The sequence below is a fragment of the Lepidochelys kempii genome, chromosome 5, assembly GCF_965140265.1.
Source record: "Lepidochelys kempii isolate rLepKem1 chromosome 5, rLepKem1.hap2, whole genome shotgun sequence".
Classification (NCBI taxonomy): Eukaryota; Metazoa; Chordata; order Testudines; family Cheloniidae; genus Lepidochelys; species Lepidochelys kempii.
Window position 1 is genome coordinate 35333697 of NC_133260.1, and position 22428 is coordinate 35356124.

General features: G+C 42.0%; 1 protein-coding gene across 5 annotated transcripts in view; it reads left to right on the forward strand.

Moving 5' to 3' along the window:
- The window catches only part of MTREX (Mtr4 exosome RNA helicase), a 102394-nt gene that overhangs the window by 74278 nt on the left and 5688 nt on the right, over positions 1-22428 (forward strand). For 4 of the 5 annotated variants that reach the window (XM_073343938.1, XM_073343937.1, XM_073343941.1 and 1 more), the window contains 5 exons: positions 118-306; positions 1495-1658; positions 3270-3375; positions 9551-9607; positions 11174-11336. In XM_073343938.1, the coding sequence (XP_073200039.1) occupies positions 118-306; positions 1495-1658; positions 3270-3375; positions 9551-9607; positions 11174-11336 (679 nt within the window). The remainder of the gene's footprint in view (positions 1-117; positions 307-1494; positions 1659-3269; positions 3376-9550; positions 9608-11173; positions 11337-22428) is intronic. The other variant, XM_073343939.1, reaches the window with a different exon arrangement.

Below are 22428 nucleotides of genomic sequence, written 5' to 3' on the forward strand. Positions count from 1 at the left end.
TGCCATTTGTTTTGTTTTTCAATTTGTATTTTAAATGTACATTTTAATCTATAAAATCTTGTGTTGCTACTAATGTCTGCATTCCAAAAAGTGCATTTTAAAATCTTTTTGTTGAAGGAAGTACAGAAGCGGTTCCCTGATGGAGTACCATTATTGGACCCCATTGATGACATGGGCATCAAAGACCAAGGACTGAAAAAAGTCATCCAAAAAATAGAGGCTTTTGAACATAGGATGTATTCACATCCACTTCACAATGATTCCAGTTTGGAGACTGTATATAAGCTTTGTGAAAGAAAAGCACAGGTGAGGGATGGACTATATCAGCAATTAGCTGAAGGCACAGCCAATAACTGTGCACCTCTCATTGATTGCATTTTATCTGGAAAACAAAATGTTAGTCTCCCTCCGCCCAAAAAGCAATATTGCAGAATCTCAGTAGCTCTGGCTGAGTTTTCATGGAGTACGCTTTACTCTTTGAGGTATTTAATAGAAAGTAAGCAAAGCTGATTAGATAGATCTTTTTTCAGGAAAAATTGACATGGACCAGAAGGCTGCTCAGTTGTCACTAATCCTAGTCATTAAGAAAAATTAAGTAATAATATGCATTTTCACATATGCCAGATATATACTTAAAAGTGACCAGTTTTTCTACACTTTCAGACTATTCCCAAAACAGTTCCAGAAAGATTGATAGGCATGGTGTAAAAGACTGCTTAAAAACTGATCCATATAAAATATTTGATCATCAAAATAAGTGAAATCATACACTGGGACAAATTCTCTTCTGCCTTATATTCATTGTAATCCCACAGAAGTCACTCGGTGACCAATTCTTCCATTCTTATTCGTGCTGAAATAGCACCCTTTTTCTGTGAGTATGCTCATTAAAATGAATAGGACTGTTGGACTAAAGTGCTGCTTAGCTCCAGTTAGGATATCGGAGTCTGGCTCTGATTGTAAATTAGCCTAGAATTAGGCCTCCAGTCTAGTCTTTCTTAACTGTGTGGTGCTAAGAGGGCTGGAGACAGCAGTGTTGGAAAGCTCTTGGAATCAAAGGATTTTAGTTTATTTGTTTTGTAACTGATTATCCTACCCTACAATTATCATCAAGAAGGCATCTGTCATCCTATTGGAGCAGTTAATTACAAGTTTTATGGCATAGTTTATTTGTATTTGATTATTGTTGATGGTCTTGTGGTGAAGGCCCTAGCCTGGGACTCAGAATTCCCAGCTTTTCCACAGACTACTTGTGTGACTTTCGCCAGGTTATTTGCCTTGTGTGTGTGTGTCCATCAATTCCCTATGTGTAAAATTGGGATAATATTTCCCATCCTCTTATGGGTGTAGATATACTATGATGATGAAGGCCATATTGCAAGTACACATTTTAAAATACAACTATCTCTATCTTTGTATTCTGCTGAAGTTGTCTTAAGTGTCTGTGTTAAGAATGCAGGGTCTGAACATTTATGTACTCTTTTGGGTTCACAGATTGCAGTGGATATTAGAACGGCAAAGCGAGAACTAAAGAAAGCCAGAACTGTCTTACAAATGGATGAGCTCAAGTGCCGCAAACGTGTATTGAGAAGATTGGGTTTTGCCACATCTTCTGATGTCATAGAGATGAAAGGACGAGTTGCCTGTGAAATCAGCAGGTAACTGAGGGTTCCTGTGGAAGTGTTATGCATACATATGTCTTGCTGAACCCTACTAATGCTTAACATACTATATTTCTAATCCTAGTTACAGCATGATAGAGGCCACTTTTAAAAACCTTTAATAGGAATGCACATGTTAAAAATACATTTTCTGTGTATTATAAAGAACAGTGACTCTCTCTAATCCCTTCCAAAGAAAAAGGAATAAGCTAGTTAAAGGAATAAGATTCTAATACAACTCAAGATAAAATGTAATGGAAATTTGAACTGATAAGAAAATGATCTGTTAAAAGGCCAGGACAATGGCTTGTCTTTACAAAGGCTGGACCTTAGTCTCCTGTAATATTTAATGTATCAAATATCATACATTATGCCATGACAACTAGGGCCCCCTAAATTTCTGTAGCCCAGTTCCTTGTATTCCATTAATCCAGATTGCCCATAAACTCTTTGGTGTAGCAACAGTTATTCTAATGTCCATTCATTGTCGCTACTGAAGAGTATAATTTAATTGGTGCCAAAAGGCTGCAGGAATAGATGTGTGAAAAACAATAAATTTAATTGTAATAAGGTAAAATACATTTACTAGGCATGTACCATGTTAGAACTGGTATTTCAAAAAAGGTTCAGATGGGAACTGTATCAATTAAATCAAACTTCAATATCTCAGAAAATTTGTCAGATTTGTTTTGTACAAGTGGCTATATCCACTAATAACTTGTAATTCTTTTCTTTTTTTAAACTTAACACCACAGTAGGTGCTGTTTTTGTGTCTGCTCCATGAAATTGTTGCCCTAATTCTTTCTTGCTATTCTGATGCATCTTATTACATCAAATAACACAGTAGAATTAAGCAGTACATAACAAGAGTTGGTCAGTAACTTACGAAACTCCATACTTCCATGTAATTTAGGAATTGTTTGCTAATTGTCTACTTTTCTGTACTGAGCTTTTACATTTTGATTTTCATTTGAGTTTTGCCTAGAAAAAGCCTGAAGTAAAAGTGCAACAGTATTTTAGCTGATGCCCAATCAAAGAAAACTCAAGATTATTTCTACAAATCTGTTTTTTATATAGCTCATGACCAGGTTTGCTTTAGATTTTATAAGCACGCTGACCTGTTTGCTATATCTTATAATATCTTGAAAATGTAAATTGTATCTTGTTAACTATCTGTTCTCCAACAACTGCAATCCCAGTTTCTCAAGGCTTTATCGCAAACCAAATGTTCTAACCCTTTTATTATTCTGTTGTCCTTTCTCTGGATCTGTATAATCTCCTTTGTGTCTAGCTGTCAAAGCCGTAACTAAAACTGGGCATAGCTGCTGTAACAGTTCACTGTAAACTGGCAAGAGATTCTTTGTGGTTGAAATAAAGCTTTTTTGATTTAGAAGGACTTGATTTTTTTCAGAAACCTCTTTTTCTCGCTTCTCCTTTCCATTCCCCCACAAATCAAAATTATTTTTCAGTTTTCCAGTAAACTGTCAAAATAAAAAGCTATTCTCTCTTGTGAACGCAATGTACTTTATAATGCAAAGTGTATATAATTAGAAATACTCCTTAAGAGGTCTGTTACTTAAGCTTCCTTCTCATTTTTCTCCGTTATAGTGCTGATGAACTGCTCCTGACAGAAATGATGTTTAATGGTCTCTTCAATGACTTATCTGCAGAACAAGCAACTGCATTACTAAGCTGCTTTGTATTTCAAGAGAATGTGAGTTACTTTTCAGAAATCATAATTTGTTTGTTTCTATAAAAGCTATAGCATAGTTTCTATCAAAGCTATAGTAGAACAACTAAATTCATGTTCTAGTAAACTCCAGACCCACATTGAAATCAGATGTCCAGGTTTCCACTTTACTGAAGTACAGATCAGTGAGGGTTGCTGCGGGGTCCAATTATAGGTCAGGCATTGACTAGTCTCCTGCGTCTGCTACAGCTGCCACAGCATTCACTAGGAGTAGATTGTCTTCTCCTGCATTTCTGGTAAAGTCTTAAAGGTACTATAAAGACAATTGTGAATTTTGAAACCATAAGCATCATTATCAACCCAGCAGGATAAATCAAAAGCTGACTGGCATGAAGTTAATAACAGTAAATCCTCGAGCAGAGGAGTATCAAGTTAATTTTACTGCCAGAAAATTAGGTAATTATAAACATGGTGAAATACACCTGAAAAAAATCAACTAAATGTTTTTGAGTTGTGTGATGAGCCGTACCATGATGATTGCAGTACCCAGCTCCGCAAACTGAGTCTATCAGCATACTCGGTTGTATGAAAAGGAAAATAAGTTTCAAAGAAAAGAAATAATGGTATCTCCTATGGAAAGTGTTAGGCTGCATCTGGAATATTGTGGTCTGTTTTGTTTGCATAAAGCAGTCTTTAAAAGGATATTCATGAATGAGAGGAAAGTACAGGAAGGTTCTTGGACCATCTTGTGGTAATAATTTTGTTATAACTAAAGAAAAAAACTATTTGGCAAGTTGTGATAAAATCAGATTTTGCTAAAATTTGGTATTCTGATTATCTACCCCATTCCCTCTTCTCTTGGACAATAGCACTTCTATCCCTCTTCTAGAATGGCAATGCCTTAACTCACTCACTCACTCACTCTTCGTGAGCAACAGCTTCAGTTCCTTGACAAGTCTAACTTGGGTACTTCCAAGGTTCCTGTCGCCACGGGTACCGTATCTAAAAAAGACATAAGACTCTGAGGTGAAACATACTAGCAGAGTTATTGTACATGGTCATGATTTGAAGCTACAGGACAAGGTTTAAACTATATTTTAGGAACGACTGCTTTTCCCAGAGAGTGGCTGGAAAGTATAACAATCTATTTCGAATTACATAGGAACAAGTAGTATAAAGGAAGTGGGTAGACCATGTATTTGGAATACAAATTACAATTGGTTATGCCTACATCTAATCTCGGTGAGTATCCTGGGAATTCTGAAGGTTCTTACAACTTCAGTGTCAATGGAGACAGAGGTGATGGCAGTTATCAGCCAATAAGAATGCTGGATGACAAACTGAGTTTCTGTGGAAGTGGCTCATTTTGGGGGAGACTTAGCTTTCTTTCTTTTAATGAAGATAATTTCTGGGACAGCATACATGCAAAACTCCTCCTTCTCACTCACTCAGACATGCAGAATGACGACTGCTCACATCCAAGATCTTCCCACTCTCTAGGGCTCCCTTCTTTGCTTCTCTGTTTTAATTTCTGCCTTTCTCAGAACACCACACAGTTTGATCTCTCCACAATGTCTAAAAGAAGCCACCCTAAGTAGGACTTTTAAACTTCTTCAGCAGCCCTTGTAGACTCATTGGCAGCCATAGACTTTGCTAGAACTATAATGTTCTGGTGCAGTGACCTAAAAAGCCTTAACTTTTAGAACCATGGTAAATTCAAGTTGATAGTAAAGGAAATATCCACCATCACCACTGAAGCTAAGGATGAATCCATGGACTCCATTAGGCTGGCAGCAAGCTCAGTGGCGAGGCATAAACACTGACATAAACCATAAGGCCAATGCTGCATACCTCAAAATTGTCAGGTGTATGTCCATTTAGAGAGATGCCTAATGTGGTGCTAGCTAACACTGAGAATCCAAGCACTTGATCCCTACTCAAGAAAATTTCAAGTAGGTCTACAGGCCCTCATGTACAAGTGTGGAAGCTCTTTTCATCTCAACCCAAAGGAGAGGGACTCTATTAATAAAAATACAAATAAAATTAAAAAACAAACAAACCTTAATTGGAAAAAACTGGAATTGAAACTATCTGTTAGCATGTCCTGCATGAATGATTTTGTTAAAATATTTTCATGACGATTCAGGACTCTCAGCCCCTTGGGGTGACTAATCTGTTACTGTCTGGTCCCCAGGCAGTGGGGCTGTTAATGAAGAGCCTCAAGCCTGACACACACGTACAGTCCACCCTCCCTAGAAGCTAGAGTGAAGAGTTCAGTGGAGGAGCAGCACATCAGCATGCACGCTCTCTTTTGAGGAAAAATCATAACTTGCATTGGAAACTGTCAAGACACTGCTGTGGTTCCAGTGTAGGTAAAAAATTTGGATTTACAGCAAAACTTTTATTAGGGTGGCCACTATTGAAAACGGCAGGGTATTTCTGACTTTTTTCATGTAAGTCAAGAATCCTCACCTGTGCTCTTGTGGACACCAATAGAGCTGCAAAAAAGCAGAAAACACAATACAAAGATCAGGCTTTTCAGATAAAATCTAAAAGCCTTAGATGTATAGCAGTCTTGAGGGTCCTAACCCTTTTAACTTTTTGTACTGGCACTTTGCCATCTTTTAAAATGTGATTCAAATACAAATAGACCTCTTATAACAGCTGAGCCATGTCACCTCTTTGAAATACCCAACCTCTGCCTGCCAAACTTTCTAAATCACACAGCGTGTCATGGATGCCCCATTATACTAGCTTCTGATTAAATAAATAAAGTTCAATGACATAATCTGCAATGCTCAGTCATCTGTTTCTGTGCTTTGCAACATAAAAGAAAACGTTCTAGTCTTGGAAATTTTGATTTTTGATGTGTTTAAGAAGACATCTCTTATGAGAGAGGAGTAAATATAACTTTTGTTAGAAACAGTATCTGTGTGTTTACTGGCTTATAAAATTATACTAATTTCACAAAGACTTCCCCCATTTAGAACTGGAATAAGTGTTCTGATTTTACTCCAGTATTTTGTGGGGTCGGGGGGTGGAATCCTCACTAGGAGGATTAAAGGTAAGTCATAGTAATAACTGTATAGGATGGACTTAAGTCAGAGTTACTCAGAATTTTAATATTGCCTCTTTCATAAAAGTATCAAGATCACACGTTATTTTTAATTCAGTCCATAGTACGAATTGTTGACAAGGACTTACGGCCTTTGAAATTCAAAATAAATATTCATACAGTAGTAAAGCCAGTTCCTTTAACTGTGATGCAGTTTGTTAATGGTAGGTGCTAAATACTTCACTATATATGCAGCTGATACTTGAAGAAATTTGAAGTGTTTTCCTGTAGTGATGCTTAGTATTGTGAACATATTTTAACAAAATCATTCATGTAAGATATTGCTACAGATGGATAGCAAAATGTGGCACCTATGTTGACTCAAGAAGTGAAGAGTCAAAGATGCTAGTAATTTACTGTAATGGAAGTGATGCCTACGTAAGCTATTGCTCAGGTGTAATAGAAAGTTAAGTAACGGAACACATGATAACATATGATAACATACCTCTGTGGAGATAGAGGCGGTTACGGACTATTTAGAAAAGCTGGACGTGCACAAGTCCATGGGGCCGGACGAGTTGCATCCGAGAGTGCTGAAGGAATTGGCGGCTGTGATTGCAGAGCCACTGGCCATTATCTTTGAAAACTCGTGGCGAACCGGGGAAGTCCCGGATGACTGGAAAAAGGCTAATGTAGTGCCAATCTTTAAAAAAGGGAAGAAGGAAGATCCTGGGAACTACAGGCCAGTCAGCCTCACCTCAGTCCCTGGAAAAATCATGGAGCAGGTCCTCAAAGAATCAATCCTGAAGCACTTGCATGAGAGGAAAGTGATCAGGAACAGCCAGCATGGATTCACCAAGGGAAGGTCATGCCTGACTAATCTAATCGCCTTTTATGATGAGATTACTGGTTCTGTGGATGAAGGGAAAGCAGTGGATGTATTGTTTCTTGACTTTAGCAAAGCTTTTGACACGGTCTCCCATAGTATTCTTGTCAGCAAGTTAAGGAAGTATGGGCTGGATGAATGCACTATAAGGTGGGTAGAAAGCTGGCTAAATTGTCGGGCTCAACGGGTAGTGATCAATGGCTCCATGTCTAGTTGGCAGCCGGTATCAAGTGGAGTGCCCCAAGGGTCGGTCCTGGGGCCGGTTTTATTCAATATCTTCATAAATGATCTGGAGGATGGTGTGGATTGCACTCTCAGCAAATTTGCGGATGATACTAAACTGGGAGGAGTGGTAGATACGCTGGAGGGGAGGGATAGGATACAGAAGGACCTAGACAAATTGGAGGATTGGGCCAAAAGAAATCTGATGAGGTTCAATAAGGATAAGTGCAGGGTCCTGCACTGAGGACGGAAGAACGCAATGCACAGCTACAGACTAGGGACCGAATGGCTAGGCAGCAGTTCTGCAGAAAAGGACCTAGGGGTGACAGTGGACGAGAAGCTGGATATGAGTCAGCAGTGTGCCCTTGTTGCCAAGAAGGCCAATGGCATTTTGGGATGTATAAGTAGGGGCATAGCGAGCAGATCGAGGGACGTGATCGTTCCCCTCTATTCGACATTGGTGAGGCCTCATCTGGAGTACTGTGTCCAGTTTTGGGCCCCACACTTCAAGAAGGATGTGGATAAATTGGAGAGAGTCCAGCGAAGGGCAACAAAAATGATTAGGGGACTGGAACACATGAGTTATGAGGAGAGGCTGAGGGAGCTGGGATTGTTTAGCGTGCAGAAGAGAAGAATGAGGGGGGATTTGATAGCTGCTTTCAACTACCTGAAAGGGGGTTCCAAAGAGGATGGCTCTAGACTGTTCTCAATGGTAGCAGATGACAGAACGAGGAGTAATGGTCTCAAGTTGCAGTGGGGGAGGTTTAGATTGGATATTAGGAAAAACTTTTTCACTAAGAGGGTGGTGAAACACTGGAATGCGTTACCTAGGGAGGTGGTAGAATCTCCTTCCTTAGAGGTTTTTAAGGTCAGGCTTGACAAAGCCCTGGCTGGGATGATTTAACTGGGAATTGGTCCTGCTTTGAGCAGGGGGTTGGACTAGATAACCTTCTGGGGTCCCTTCCAACCCTGATATTCTATGATTCTATGATTCTATGATATAATAGATCGTAAAATCTATTAGTTACAGCAGTGAATCCAGACTCAAAGCAGGACCCAGAAGGCTGTTGCTCTTGGTTAGGCTACAGCAGTGGTTCCCAACCTGGGGTTCGCGAACCCCTGGGGGTTCGCAGAACGTTACAAGGGGTTCGCCAGAAAAATTTCACTAATGGCGGCCAGAGGACCCTGGGCATTGGAGGCAGCAGGTGGGACCCGGTTGCTGGGCAGACAGTGTGGGAGCTGGCCGCCCGAATCCCAGCGCTCTGCACGGGGCTGGCAGCCCGAGCCCCAGGGAGAGTGGGGCCGGGCAGTTGGGGCTGGCAGCCCGAGCCCTAGTGGTCAGCAGGACCTGCAGCCCGAGCTCAGTGGACCAGGGCAGTCAACGGGGTCCGGCAGCAGGAGCTATGCTGAGTGCAGAGGAAATTTAAAGTTAAATCCCTGAAAATATTCCTTTTTAGGAGGGGGTTCACGAGATTTCACAGTTTAGGGAAAGGGGTTCCGCAGGCAGTTGAAGTTTGGGAACCACTGGCCTTGAGATTCTCATTCATCCCCATTGACACTTCACACATCATTCTTTTAAAAATAAAAATTCCACCTATACATTATTTTACATTCTTAATTAAAAGTAAAGTTTCAAATTCATAATAAAGTTATTGGTACATTCTAGAATAATTTATTATATTGAAAATTCAAACTTAAGTTTTAACAGAGGGACTGTCTTAAGTGTATCTAGTACAGAAAAAGGATGCCTTTTGTTCCCATTAGCATGTTTTCTTCATTGAAAGTCTTTGTGTTCAGTTAATTTATATTTTAACTTTCATGTTAAGGATACCTGGAGAAACTGATAGATGCTCTATTTTTAAATAAACCTACTTGAAGTAGATTTTAGTATTTGTGATAACAGGTTTGAGAGGGAATTAGAAAGGTTTAATATGGCACTAACATATCTGGTAATGTCACAGGTTTGATTTTGCATTTATCTTGATTTAAATTGGGAATATGCAGCTCATGAGTTTGTTGAATGTTTTCTTTTTCAGTCCAGTGAAATGCCCAAATTGACAGAGCAATTGGCAGGACCACTTCGCCAAATGCAGGTAATTTTCCAGTGAAAATCTCTTTGAATTCAGTGGGACAGCTCACTGGCATAAAATTAAGCATATGTGTAAGTGCAGGATGAGATTTAATTCTGGTAAAATTGGTGAATTCTTTGTCTAAGTATAGTAGCACAAGACTTTGCCATCATAGTAGTGGATTTTGTTATTCTTGGTTATACATTCTTTTTTTTGAGGCCTGTGCAAATTAGAGGGTCATCGCTTCTGTAGTTCAAGCTTATTGCACACACCAGGGACTCTGTGAATTTTTCCATTCCCACCTGCTCAGGGCTCCCTGGGTGCCACCCTCCCTTCCCCTTCTATTTCTGGAACTCCCTGCAACTCCCCACAGCCAGGGGTTTGCTGTGAATTCCGAAGCCCTCCATTCTCCCTTCCCCCTGGCCAGGGACTCTGTATGCCCCCTTCTCCATATCAGGATCCCACAATCTACCCCCTGCCACCCATTAGGGGTTGTGCCCCCCATTTCCCTCAACCAGGAGTTGTGTGCCCCATATTCTCTCCTCCCCTATAACAGGGTACCCTATTCTCCCCCCCATGCTAGGGGCTATATGCATGTGCCCATTCCCTCCACCACCCCATTATTGTTAGTCTGGGATAAAAGTCATTCAGGGTGTCAACATGTTAAATTCTATTGGGAGAATGAGCAGGCTGGTGGTGTGCAGGAAGGCATTAATTTGGGTGCCTTCAATGACATGTTTGCTTTATATACCAGTGCTCTCAACCTTTCCAGACTACTTTCAGGAGTTTAATTTGTCTTGCGTACCCCCAAGTTTTACCTCACTTAAAAACTACTTACTTACAAAATCAGACATAAAAATACAAAAGTTTCACAGCACACTGTTACTGAAAAATTGCTGACTTTCTCATTTTTACCATATAATTATAAAATAAATAAATTGGAGTATAAACATGCCTACATTTCAGTGTATAGTATCTAGAGAAGTATAAGTCATTGTCTCTATGAAATTTTAATTTGCATTAACTTCATTAGTGCTTTTTATGTAGCCTGTTGTAAAACTAAGCAAATATCTAGATGAATTGATGTAACCCCTGGAAAACCTCTGCATACCATCAGGGGTACACATACCCTGGTTGAGAGCCACTGCTATAGGCAACTGTAGGGATCCTTAAAACTGTAGCTCTGCTAACCAGATGCAGTGGGCTTCCTGTGTCCCTTGTCTTCCCCTTTTTGGTTTTCCAATTTTCCCCGAAATCAATAGGGTTCTGGCTGTTGATGGCCTAGAACACATTACCTGAAATTTTTGAAATTGATCAGATGCAGAGTTCAAAAGTTACCATGTAATGTTCAGACACACACAAACAGAGAAATGCTGTCAAGCTGCATGTAAGGCCTTCATGAGCTTGTCCAATTAACATGTATCATTCTTAGATTCTTACATATAGGTTAATAACTGCACTATAAATTGCTTGGTTACATTTATTCTAATGAGATTTCAAATTCTAGTGTAAACAATGAGTTAGTTTCTGGTTTTGAAGAATTTGTCACACTGCAACTTGATTTTAAAACTAAACCTTTTATTGTTAAAGGAATGTGCTAAAAGAATTGCCAAAGTTTCAGCAGAAGCTAAATTGGAAATCGATGAGGAAAATTACCTAAACTCCTTCAGACCCAACCTAATGGATGTAGTATACACATGGGCAAATGGAGCTACTTTTGCTCACATCTGCAAAATGACCGATGTCTTTGAAGGTATGTTGCTTTAAAACTTCCATTTTATGAAATGTTAGTGTAGTACAGTTCACAAATTCTGTGTGATTGACTTCTGTTCTTTGTGACGTGGTTAAAGTTTGCATTCTTCTGTTGGGAGAAAATTAGGAATCTGAAAGGCCCAAACCTGGTTCTAAATATCCTTCTGAAAGTACTGTAAAGTTACTCAAGCCAGATATTTTCAAGTATTTGCTTTCTCTGTAGTACAAAACCACAAACTTTTTCTAGTTTGTGTAGAAATCATTTTAAGTCTACTTAGCTGTTTTGGTAATTTGGAAACTATAAAATATTTTATGGGGTTTGACTCACCCCTCGATAATAAATAACCAGTTTATTTAACCAAAAAGAGTAGCATTTATAAAACATAGAAATCCTAAAAATTGCAGTATATTGTGCTTACAAGAAGAATTTTAATGCTCAGTTTCTTATTCAAAGCCGAAATGTTTGCCTCAACAAATCTATAACTCTTGTTATATCCGCTAATGATGACCATAAAAATAGTATGTAAGGGAAAGTGGAGATTGTTGCTTCATAACTTCAGTTTTGTAGAAGTTAAGTCCTTCACACTTAATTACAAAGTCAGAGGAGAAAATATTTTGGAAAGAAGCTGGGAGGGAGTCTTAAAAATGTACTAGATAGGGAAGTTTTTTTACTTAAGTCAGCTTTAATGAATATAAAAATGATTTAATTTCAACTGTGATTTCTGAGGGTAAGTTCGCCCCCCCCCCCCCCCCCCCCGATTCACTGAGTTGCCATGGTAAAATCAGTTTTTTGTTTCCATAACAAACTCAACAAAGATTATTCATTTTGACATCTAAAGGAACAAAGTTGTTTTCCTGACAGTCTGACTTCCCATATCTATCTTTTAAAATATGAGATGCAAAGGGACTTGATTTGTATTCTGATGAGAGAATCCATTAGATTCAATTCAGTATCTAATGCACTCAGGAATATTTGTGTATTGCTTACTGACAAGTAAAAATGTGGTGGTCTGATTTTCTAGCTCTTCTCTGTTAGATACTTTAGGGACACTGTGCATGCAGTTTGATTTAGTGGAGAGCACAGAATGTGAAACTTGTATTTTGTAAAGTCTTGTAGGGAATTCTTTCAAACCTTTTAACTTGATGCCAGAGTCTCAGCTGTCAACATTTAGAAAGCTGATCCCTACTGATATTGTTTTGTATTTTATTGTTTTGTTTGTTCTGTTGCCAGCTCAGAAAACGACATGGGTTATCAAAAACTACTTTCCTTTAAAAATGGAACACTAGAAGATTCTTTAGTTTACTTTTTGCTTACTAAGCTCTGTTTGGTGCTGTACAAAATGGTACACTTTTATAGTGTTACAAGTGACTTCTTCCTCAATAACACTCTTAAGGCTATTAATATTATTTTATTACTTTTTTGTGATGCACCATGATCCAAGCTTTAATTTATAGGAGGAAAAATCAGTAAAGAACGGAGTGAGAATTAAATATTAATAATACTTTGCAAAGTGCCATACAAATACTAATCCTCAGAAGACCCTCTTAGGCTGTTGGTAGTTTCTTAGGTGCAGCCACTTCAGAGAATGTATTCCTTCCCCTGCTCCCATCTATTTGTGTTCCCAGTGATGTCCCCCTTCAAAACAGCTGCATGATTTTGAATTCTTGATCTTTGTTCCCCCTTTTCTTCTTTGTGCCTTAAAATTCTCAGATAGAATCTTGTTTGGGGAGAGGCTTGCTAAGAAAGTGGTGCTTGACAGTAGCCAAAGATTTCACTCCCTACAACAAAACCCAAAGAGGGCTTACAAGCTGTCCTAGTTTTATCCACAGCAAAGGTACCAGAGAAGAGACTCCTGACTCCAGGGGTAAACCTAGGTATGGAGCACCAAGGGGAAGCATGGGCCCAGAAATGGGACTAGTCCCTCCTTCCACTCCAAACCATTGGTATGTCTGCGGTAGGGTTCCTAGAAATAAGGGTAGGGTATCACTCTTCACAAGCAGATGGGAGTCAATCCACTTCAGTATAAAGTGCAGCACAGATCTCAAGAGAAACACAATACTGGCTGCGCTTTCCCACTTCCTAAAGTTTTGGCAGTAGAACTTATGTTTCAAGAAAGGTGCTGTCATAAATATAAAGGGAAGGGTAACCACCTTTCTGTATACAGTGCTATAAAATCCCTCCTGGCCAGAGGCAAAACCCTTTCACCTGTAATGGGTTAAGAAGCTAAGGTAACCTCGCTGGCACCTGACCCAAAATGACCAATGAGGTGACAAGATACTTTCAAATCTGGAGAGGGGGTGCGGACAAAGGGTTCTGTCTGTCTGTGTGATGCTTTTGCCAGGAACAGATCAGAAATGTAAGCCTTCCAACTCCTGTTAAGTTAGTAAGTAATCTAGCTAGAAAATGCATTAGATTTCCTTTTGTTTAAAATAAACTGTGCTGGAGGGAATGTATATTCCTGTTTTTATCTCTTTTTGTAATTTAAGATTTTGCCTAGAGGGATTCTCTGTGTTTTGAATCTGATTACCCTGTAAGGTATTTACCATCCCGATTTTACAGAGGTGATTCTTTTACCTTTCCTTTTAAGAACCTGATTGATTTTTCATTGTTTCATTGTTGGATCATTAAGATCCAAAGGTTTGGTTCTGTGTTCACCTGTACCAGTTGGTGAGGATTCTTATCAGGCTTTCCCCAGAGAAGGGGGGGTACGGCTTGGGGGGATATTTTGGGGGAAGACTTCTCCAAGTGGTCTCTTTCCTTGTTCTTTGTTTAAAACGCTTGGTGGTGGCAGCATACTGTTCAAGGACAAGGCAAAGTTTGTACCTTGGGGAAGTTTTTAACCTAAGCTGGTAAGAATAAGCTTAGGGAGTCTTTCATGCAGGTCCCCACATCTGTACCCTAGAGTTCAGAGTGGGGAAGGAACCTTGACATGGTGGGAGAATTGGGATCATTTTGAACCAGTAGCACAGCAGGATTTTAAAAGGTTTTGTAAAAGGTGATTGCAGCTTTTGATTCTGTCTCTCTGCCTGGGGGACAGAGCAGCAGGCATAACAAAAACGATTTTTCTGTAAGCTGAGAACAGCTATCCGAGACAAAAGGTATCAGGTACAGCAAAACAAAATTTTACAAGCCAGGTTTTTTTTGTTTTCTTTCTAACTCTCGGGTGTAAAGTTAGTTAAAAACGGAGAGGTTAGGATGACAGAATGCAATGTTCAACAGAAGCGGGAATAAGCCAGATTTGAGGCTGAGGAAAGACAAAAGGAACATGAAAGACGGGTAGAACTCAGACAGATGGAAATGGAGGAGAGGGAAAAAAAGGAAGCATGCTGAGGAGGAGAGGGAAAAAGAGAGGAAGCATGCACTGGAAATGGAGAAGGCAAAGGCTCAGCAGAATATACCGAATAACCCTAACAATCCACAAATGGGAGCGACTATGTCTGCAGTATGATGAATCCAGTGATATTGCTGAATATTTTCTCACCGTTGAGAGACTGTGCACACTCCATAAAATTCCTGAAGCTCACAAGATGACCACATTGCTTGCAAAATTGACTAGAAGAGCTCTGGACATATTCAATAAGATGCCTATTGAGGAGGCTTCTGACTATAATAAATTCAAGGATTTGGTTTTAAAGCAATTTCAAATTACATCCGAAACCTACAGAGTAAAATTTCGAACCCTTAAGCGAGGGCCTGGACTAAGTAATGTGGCTTATGTAAACCAGATGACAGAACTGTTTGATAAATGGCTCAATGGACGGGCTATAACTAACTTTGGAGGAATGTGGGATTTGATTATACAGGAACAATTCCTGAATATGTCCAAGGATGATATAAAACAGTGTTTATTGGATAAGAAAATGGACTCAGCAGGAAGTCTCGCTTCTTATGCTGATCAGTACGAGCACAGTCCCCAGTCCCAGACCGCCAGAGAGGCGGGGCAAACTGGAACAAAATGGGTGGATGGAGGAGAGAGGAACAACCCTGGTCGCAGTTGGAGCGGATACCAGAAGGGACAGCCTCAGACCACACCCTACTACCGGGGGCAGCCCAAGGCCCCAACTCTACACCCCAAAGAACACTCCAGATACCTTATCGCCCCACCACACCATTCTCTGGCAACCCACCTCGCCCCAATGACCAGTCAGCTGGGCGATGTTTTAAATGTAACGAGCCGGGGCATGTAAAGGCCAACTTCCCCAAGAACCCCAAAGGATTAGAGTTCATCGCACCGGAATCACACCAGAGGTCCCCAGGCCCAGATGCCTCCCAGATACCCTCAGAGCGGAGGGAAACTGTGAGTGTGGGCGGGAAGAGGGACGCCGGAGCACAAATGTCGGCTATCCATGCTTCCTTAGTGGACCCCAATTTAGTCAACCCAGAGGTCCAAGTGACGATTCAACCCTTCAAGTCAAACTCTTTTGACTTGCCTACAGCCAAGTTGCCGGTCCAGAACAAGAGCTGTCGAGGAACGTGGACTTTTGCAGTGAGATTACTGGTTCTGTGGATGAAGGGAAAGCAGTGGATGTATTGTTTCTTGACTTTAGCAAAGCTTTTGACACGGTCTCCCACAGTATTCTTGTCAGCAAGTTAAGGAAGTATGGGCTGGATGAATGCACTATAAGGTGGGTAGAAAGCTGGCTAGATTGTTGGGCTCAACGGGTAGTGATCAATGGCTCCATGTCTAGTTGGCAGCCGGTATCAAGTGGAGTACCCCAAGGGTCGGTCCTGGGGCCGGTTTTGTTCAATATCTTCATAAATGATCTGGAGGATGGTGTGGATTACACTCTCAGCAAATTTGCGGATGATACTAAACTGGGAGGAGTGGTAGATACGCTGGAGGGGAGGGATAGGATACAGAAGGACCTAGACAAATTGGAGGATTGGGCCAAAAGAAATCTGATGAGGTTCAATAAGGATAAGTGCAGGGTCCTGCACTTAGGACGGAAGAACCCAATGCACAGCTACAGACTAGGGACCGAATGGCTAGGCAACAGTTCTGCGGAAAAGGACCTAGGGGTGACAGTGGACGAGAAGCTGGATATGAGTCAGCAGTGTGCCCTTGTTGCCAAGAAGGCCAATGGCATTTTGGGATGTATAAGTAGGGGCATAGCGAGCAGATCGAGGGACGTGATCGTTCCCCTCTATTCGACATTGGTGAGGCCTCATCTGGAGTACTGTGTCCAGTTTTGGGCCCCACACTTCAAGAAGGATGTGGATAAATTGGAGAGAGTCCAGTGAAGGGCAACAAAAATGATTAGGGGACTGGAACACATGAGTTATGAGGAGAGGCTGAGGGAGCTGGGATTGTTTAGCTGCAGAAGAGAAGAATGAGGGGGGATTTGATAGCTGCTTTCAACTACCTGAAAGGGGGTTCCAAAGAGGATGGCTCTAGACTGTTCTCAATGGTAGCAGATGACAGAACGAGGAGTAATGGTCTCAAGTTGCAGTGGGGGAGGTTTAGATTGGATATTAGGAAAAACTTTTTCACTAAGAGGGTGGTGAAACACTGGAATGCGTTACCTAGGGAGGTGGTAGAATCTCCTTCCTTAGAGGTTTTTAAGGTCAGGCTTGACAAAGCCCTGGCTGGGATGATTTAACTGGGAATTGGTCCTGCTTCGAGCAGGGGGTTGGACTAGATGACCTTCTGGGGTCCCTTCCAACCCTGATATTCTATGATTATCCCATCCCCATGCTGTTGCGGGAAGACTTGGGCAATCATGTGAAGCTAGCCAAGAGGGTGGGAATGGTCACCCGCAGCCAGGCTAAGCAAGCTGTCACACCTAGCTCTGTTCCGGAAACTTCTACCAGGAACCTGTCAGAGGTGATGGAACTGGACCCCATGCCAACGTCTGCAACAGCAGTAGTGGATCTAGTCACAGAGACCCAGACAGAGCTAGTCTCAGAACCGGAAGCAGCGGAACAACCAGCATCAGAACCATTGCCAGCACTGAATCCAGTACTTGCAACCCCAACACCAGAGAGCCCCACTGCACTGGCAGCAGCAGATAACCCTACACAAGAGGCTTAGCGGGAGCCTGAACCCCAACATAGTGCACCAGCGGAGAGCGGTTCACAGTCACCGGAAACAGCCCCATCACCTGGATCGCTTCCAGAGGGACCAAGCCCAGGTCTACAATCCAATGAGGAACTGATGTCCGCAGCATCAGGGGAACAGTTCCAGACTGAAGAGGAAGCAGATGAAAGCCTCCAGAGAGTTTGGACGGCGGCACAGAGCAACCCACCGCCTCTCAGCTCTTCTAATCGATCCAGGTTTGTTGTAGAAAGAGGACTTTTATAACAAGGAAACTCTTTCTGATGGACACCAGGAAAACTGGCATCCTCAGAGACAGTTGGTATTTCCAACTAAGTACTGGGTAAAGCTCTTAAACTTAGCCCACGATCATCCTAGTGGCCATGCTGGGGTGAACAGAACCAAAGACTATTTGGGAAAGTCGTTCCACTGGGAGGGAATGGGCAAGGATGTTTCTACCTGCGTCCAGTCTTGCGAGGTGTGCCAAAGAGTGGGAAAACCCCAAGACCAGGTCAAAGCCCCTCTCCAGCCACTCCCCAACATTGAGGTTCCATTTCAGCGAGTAGCTGTGGATATTCTGGGTCCTTTTCTGAAAAAGACACCCAGAGGAAAGCAATACATACTGACTTTCATGAATTTTGCCACTCGCTGGCCAGAAGCAGTAGCTCTAAGTAACACCAGGGCTAAAAGTGTGTGTCAGGCACTAACGGACATTTTTGCCAGGGTAGGTTGGCCCTCCGACATTCTTACAGATGCAGGAACTAATTTCCTGGCAGGAACTATGGAAAGCCTTTGGGAAGCTCATGGGGTGAACCAATTGGTTGCCACCTCTTACCACCATCAAACAAATGGCCTGGTGGAGAAGTTTAATGGAACTTTGGGGGCCATGATACATAAATTCGTAAATGAGCACTCCAATGATTGGAACCTAGTGTTGCAGCAGTTGCTCTTTGCCTACAGAGCTGTACCACATCCCAGTTTAGGGTTTTCACCATTTGAACTTTTATATGGCCACGAGGTTAAGGGGCCATTACAGTTGGTAAAGCAGCAATGGGAGGAGTTCACACCTTCTTCAGAAACTGACATTCTGGACTTTGTAACCAACCTACAAAATACCCTCCGAACCTCTTTAGCCCTTGGTAAAGAAAACCTACAGGATGCTCAAAAAGAGCAAAAAGCCTGGTATGATAAACATGCCAGAGAGCGTTCCTTCAAAGTAGGGGACCAGGTCATAGTCTTAAAGGCGCTCCAGGCCCATAAAATGGAAGCGTCATGGGAAGGGCCATTCATGGTCCAAGAGTGCCTGGGAGCTGTTAATTATCTCATAGCATTCCCCACCGAAAACGTAAGGTGTAGCATATTAATTCTCTAAAGCCCTTTTATTCCAGAGAATTAAAGGTTTGTCAGTTTACAGCCCAGGGAGAAGATGACGCTGAGTGGCCTGAAGGTGTCTACTACGAAGGGAAAAGTGATGGTGGTGTGGAAGAGGTGAACCTCTCCATGACCCTTGGGTGTATGCAGCGACAGCAGATCAAGGAGCTGTGCACTAGCTACGCGCCAATGTTCTCAGCCGCCCCAGGTCTGACTGAACGGGCATACCACTCCATTGACATAGGTAATGCTCACCCAATTAGAGCCCAACCTTACCGGGTATCTCCTCAAGCTAAAACTCCTATAGAACGGGAGATCCAGGATATGCTACAGATTGGTGTAATCTGCCCCTCTGGCAGTGCATGGGCATCTCCAGTGGTTCTAGTTCCCAAACCAGGTGGACTACTGTAAGCTAAATGCTGTAACTCGTCCAGACAACTATCCAATGCCACGCACAGATGAACTATTGGAATCTCTACCTTGGACTTAACCAAGGGGTACTGGCAAGTACCGCTAGATGAATCTGCCAAGGAAAGATCAGCCTTCATCACGCATGTCAGGCTGTATGAATTTAATGTGCTCCCTTTTGGGCTGCGGAATGCACCCGCCACCTTCCAAAAACTTGTAGATGGTCTCCTAGCGGGATTGGGAGAATATGCAGTCGCCTACCTTGACAATGGGGCCATATTTTCAGATTCCTGGGCAGAACACCTGGAACATCTACAAAAAGTCTTCGAGCGCATAAGGGAGGCAGGGCTAACTGTTAAGGCTAAGAAGTGTCAAATAGGCCTAAACAGAGTGACTTACCTTGGACACCAGGTGGGTCAAGGAACTATCAACCCCCTACAGGCCAAAGTGTATGCTATCCAAAAATGGCCTGTCCCAAAGTCGAAGAAACAGGTCCCATCCTTCTTAGGCTTGGCCAGATATTACAGGCGATTTGTACCGCAATACAGGCAGATTGCCACCCCACTGACAGACCTAACCAAAAAGAAACAGCCAAATGCAGTTCTGTGGCCTGAAGATTGTCAGAAGGCCTTTAACCAGCTTAAAGCGACACTCATTTCTGACCCTGTGCTAAGGGCCCCAGACTTTGACAAACCATTCCTAGTAACCACAGATGTGTCCGTGTGTGGCGTGGGAGCAGTCTTAATGCAGGAAGGACCGAATCAAGAGTTCCATCCTGTCGTGTTTCTCAGCAAGAAGCTGTCTGAGAGGGAAAGCCACTGGTCAATCAGTGAAAAGGAATGTTACGCCATTGTCTACCCTCTGGAAAAGCTACACCCATATGTCTGGGGACGGCATTTCCACCTACAAACCGACCGTGCTGCGCTACAGTGGCTTCGTACCGCCACAGGAAATAACAAAAAACTTATTCAGTGGAGTTTAGCTGTCCAAGATTTTGATTTCGACATACAACTCATTTTAGGAGCTCCTAACAAAGTGGCCAATGCACTCTCCTGTGAAAGTTTCCCAGAATCAACTGGTCCAAATCGTCCTTAAGGTGTGGGAAATATTGTTAGTCTTTATCCAGTTAGTAGTATATTTAGTGATGCATGTGTCTTATTAACTCTGTTTTCGCCTAGAGCTCCAGGAAGAAATCACAGCCAGTATTTCACCCTATCTGTGTTTTGGGGGGCGTGTCCTAAATATAAAGGGAAGAGTAACCACCTTTCTGTATACAGTGCTATAAAATCCCTCCTGGCCAGAGGCAAAACCCTTTCACCTGTAAAGGGTTAAGAAGCTAAGGTAACCTAGCTGGCACCTGACCCAAAATGACCAATGAGGTGACAAGATACTTTCAAATCTGGGGTGGGGGGGGCAGACAAAGGGTTCTGTCCGTCTGTGTGATGCTTTTGCCGGGAACAGATCAGAAATGCAGCCTTCCAACTCCTGTTAAGTTAGTAAGTAATCTCGCTAGAAATGCATTAGATTTCCTTTTGTTTAATGGCTGGTAAAATAAACTGTGCTGGAGGGAATGTATATTCCTGTTTTTGTCTCTTTTTGTAACTTAAGGTTTTGCCTAGAGGGATTCTCTGTGTTTTGAATCTGATTACCCTGTAAGGTATTTACCATCCTGATTTTACAGAGGTGATTCTTTTACCTTTTCTTTTAAGAACCTGATTGATTTTTCAAGGGTTTGGTTCTGTGTTCACCTGTACCAATTGGTGAGGATTCTTATCAAGCCTTCCCCAGGAAAGGGGGTGTAGGGCTTGGGGGGATATTTTGGGGGAAGACGTCTCCAAAGACGTCTCTTTCTTTGTTTAAAACGCTTGATGGTGGCAGCATACTGTTCAAGGACAAGGCAAAGTTTGTACCTTGGGGAAGTTTTTAACCTAAGCTGGTAAGAATAAGCTTAGGGAGTCTTTCATGCAGGTCCCCACATCTGTACCCTAGAGTTCAGAGTGGGGAAGGAACCTTGACAGGTGCTCAGTACTCTGTACCCCTGATCTTCATAGTAAGAAGACAGAGCAGATCAGGCCACCTTGAGATCATAAGGAGGCCAGAACAGTGGGATGAAGACACTAGCTTATACTCTTATCAAAATGTCTGCATGAAGCCTAATAACATTGGTGGATCTGGCAGAGATTTAGAAGCTCCTTCCCATTAGTACTGTCATCATCAGTTTGTGGTTTGCCAGCAGAAATAGTTACTAGCAAAGTAAAACATTGCACTTTGTGAGTATCATAGGGCAGAGGATAGACCAAAGGTATTAGCAGTGATAATAGTTGGGCTGAGAAGTCTAAGACTTAAGTTCTGCACATTCTTAAATGACGTACTGTTAGACTGTAACTGGTAAGGAGAAAGCAAATATGATTCACGTCCTGTGCTAAGTATAAATACTTCATGAGCTTTGTAACCTTGCTTGGTTACTTATTAAGGCTCTGTTCCATGTAGACAGGCCTGTAGATATTTTTGAACTTTTGGGGCTGTGGAGAACACAAAGAAAGGCGATTGCTTGCCCATAGTACCATAGGTCTTGTCATTTCGTGATATGAAGCATGTAGGTCAATGAAGGGAATCTTCTGGTCTCTTGTTAGTTCAAGGATTCAGCACAATGGAGGGAAAGTTCACATACACATTTATAGCTGTTCTGGGCAAGTTAGTGCACTGTGTGCATAAGCATCCAACAGGCCACACTTGCAGACTCCTGTTATGCTAATTGTACTCACGTAGCCCTTTTTGACCTTAACGATAGCAGAACCAGTGCTTTACTATAATACTCAATACTCTCCAGGCAAGTAGTGTCTCCACTACCACGTCGGGTCCTTATGAAAACTCTGCTGATTCATTCGCGCTAGTGGCTTTTGTTCTTTGTTTGTCAAGGAGTCTGAAGGGCAGCTGGAGTTTAAGGAGTTAGTAGATCATTCCTAATGCTTAATTCCACTGAGGTTGAGGGTTGTGAGCCATTATGTGACTTCATGGTTATATAAAACGTCCAGCATGAACCTTGCCTAATTCCTTTGCCTCTTTTCAAATGGTGTAATACACTTTCAGTGAAGGCAGCAACCCCCAGGCCTCCTCAAGAAATTGGGCCTCAAACCAAAAATTGTTTCACTCCTCCCCTTTTCTTCTTTGAAGAAGGGAAATTTCTACAGTTCCATTATCCTGCCCTAGGATTCCACTTTTATGGCTTACATCACCTACATACACGTGTAAGAGACAGCAAGTTCCTCCAAAGCTAAA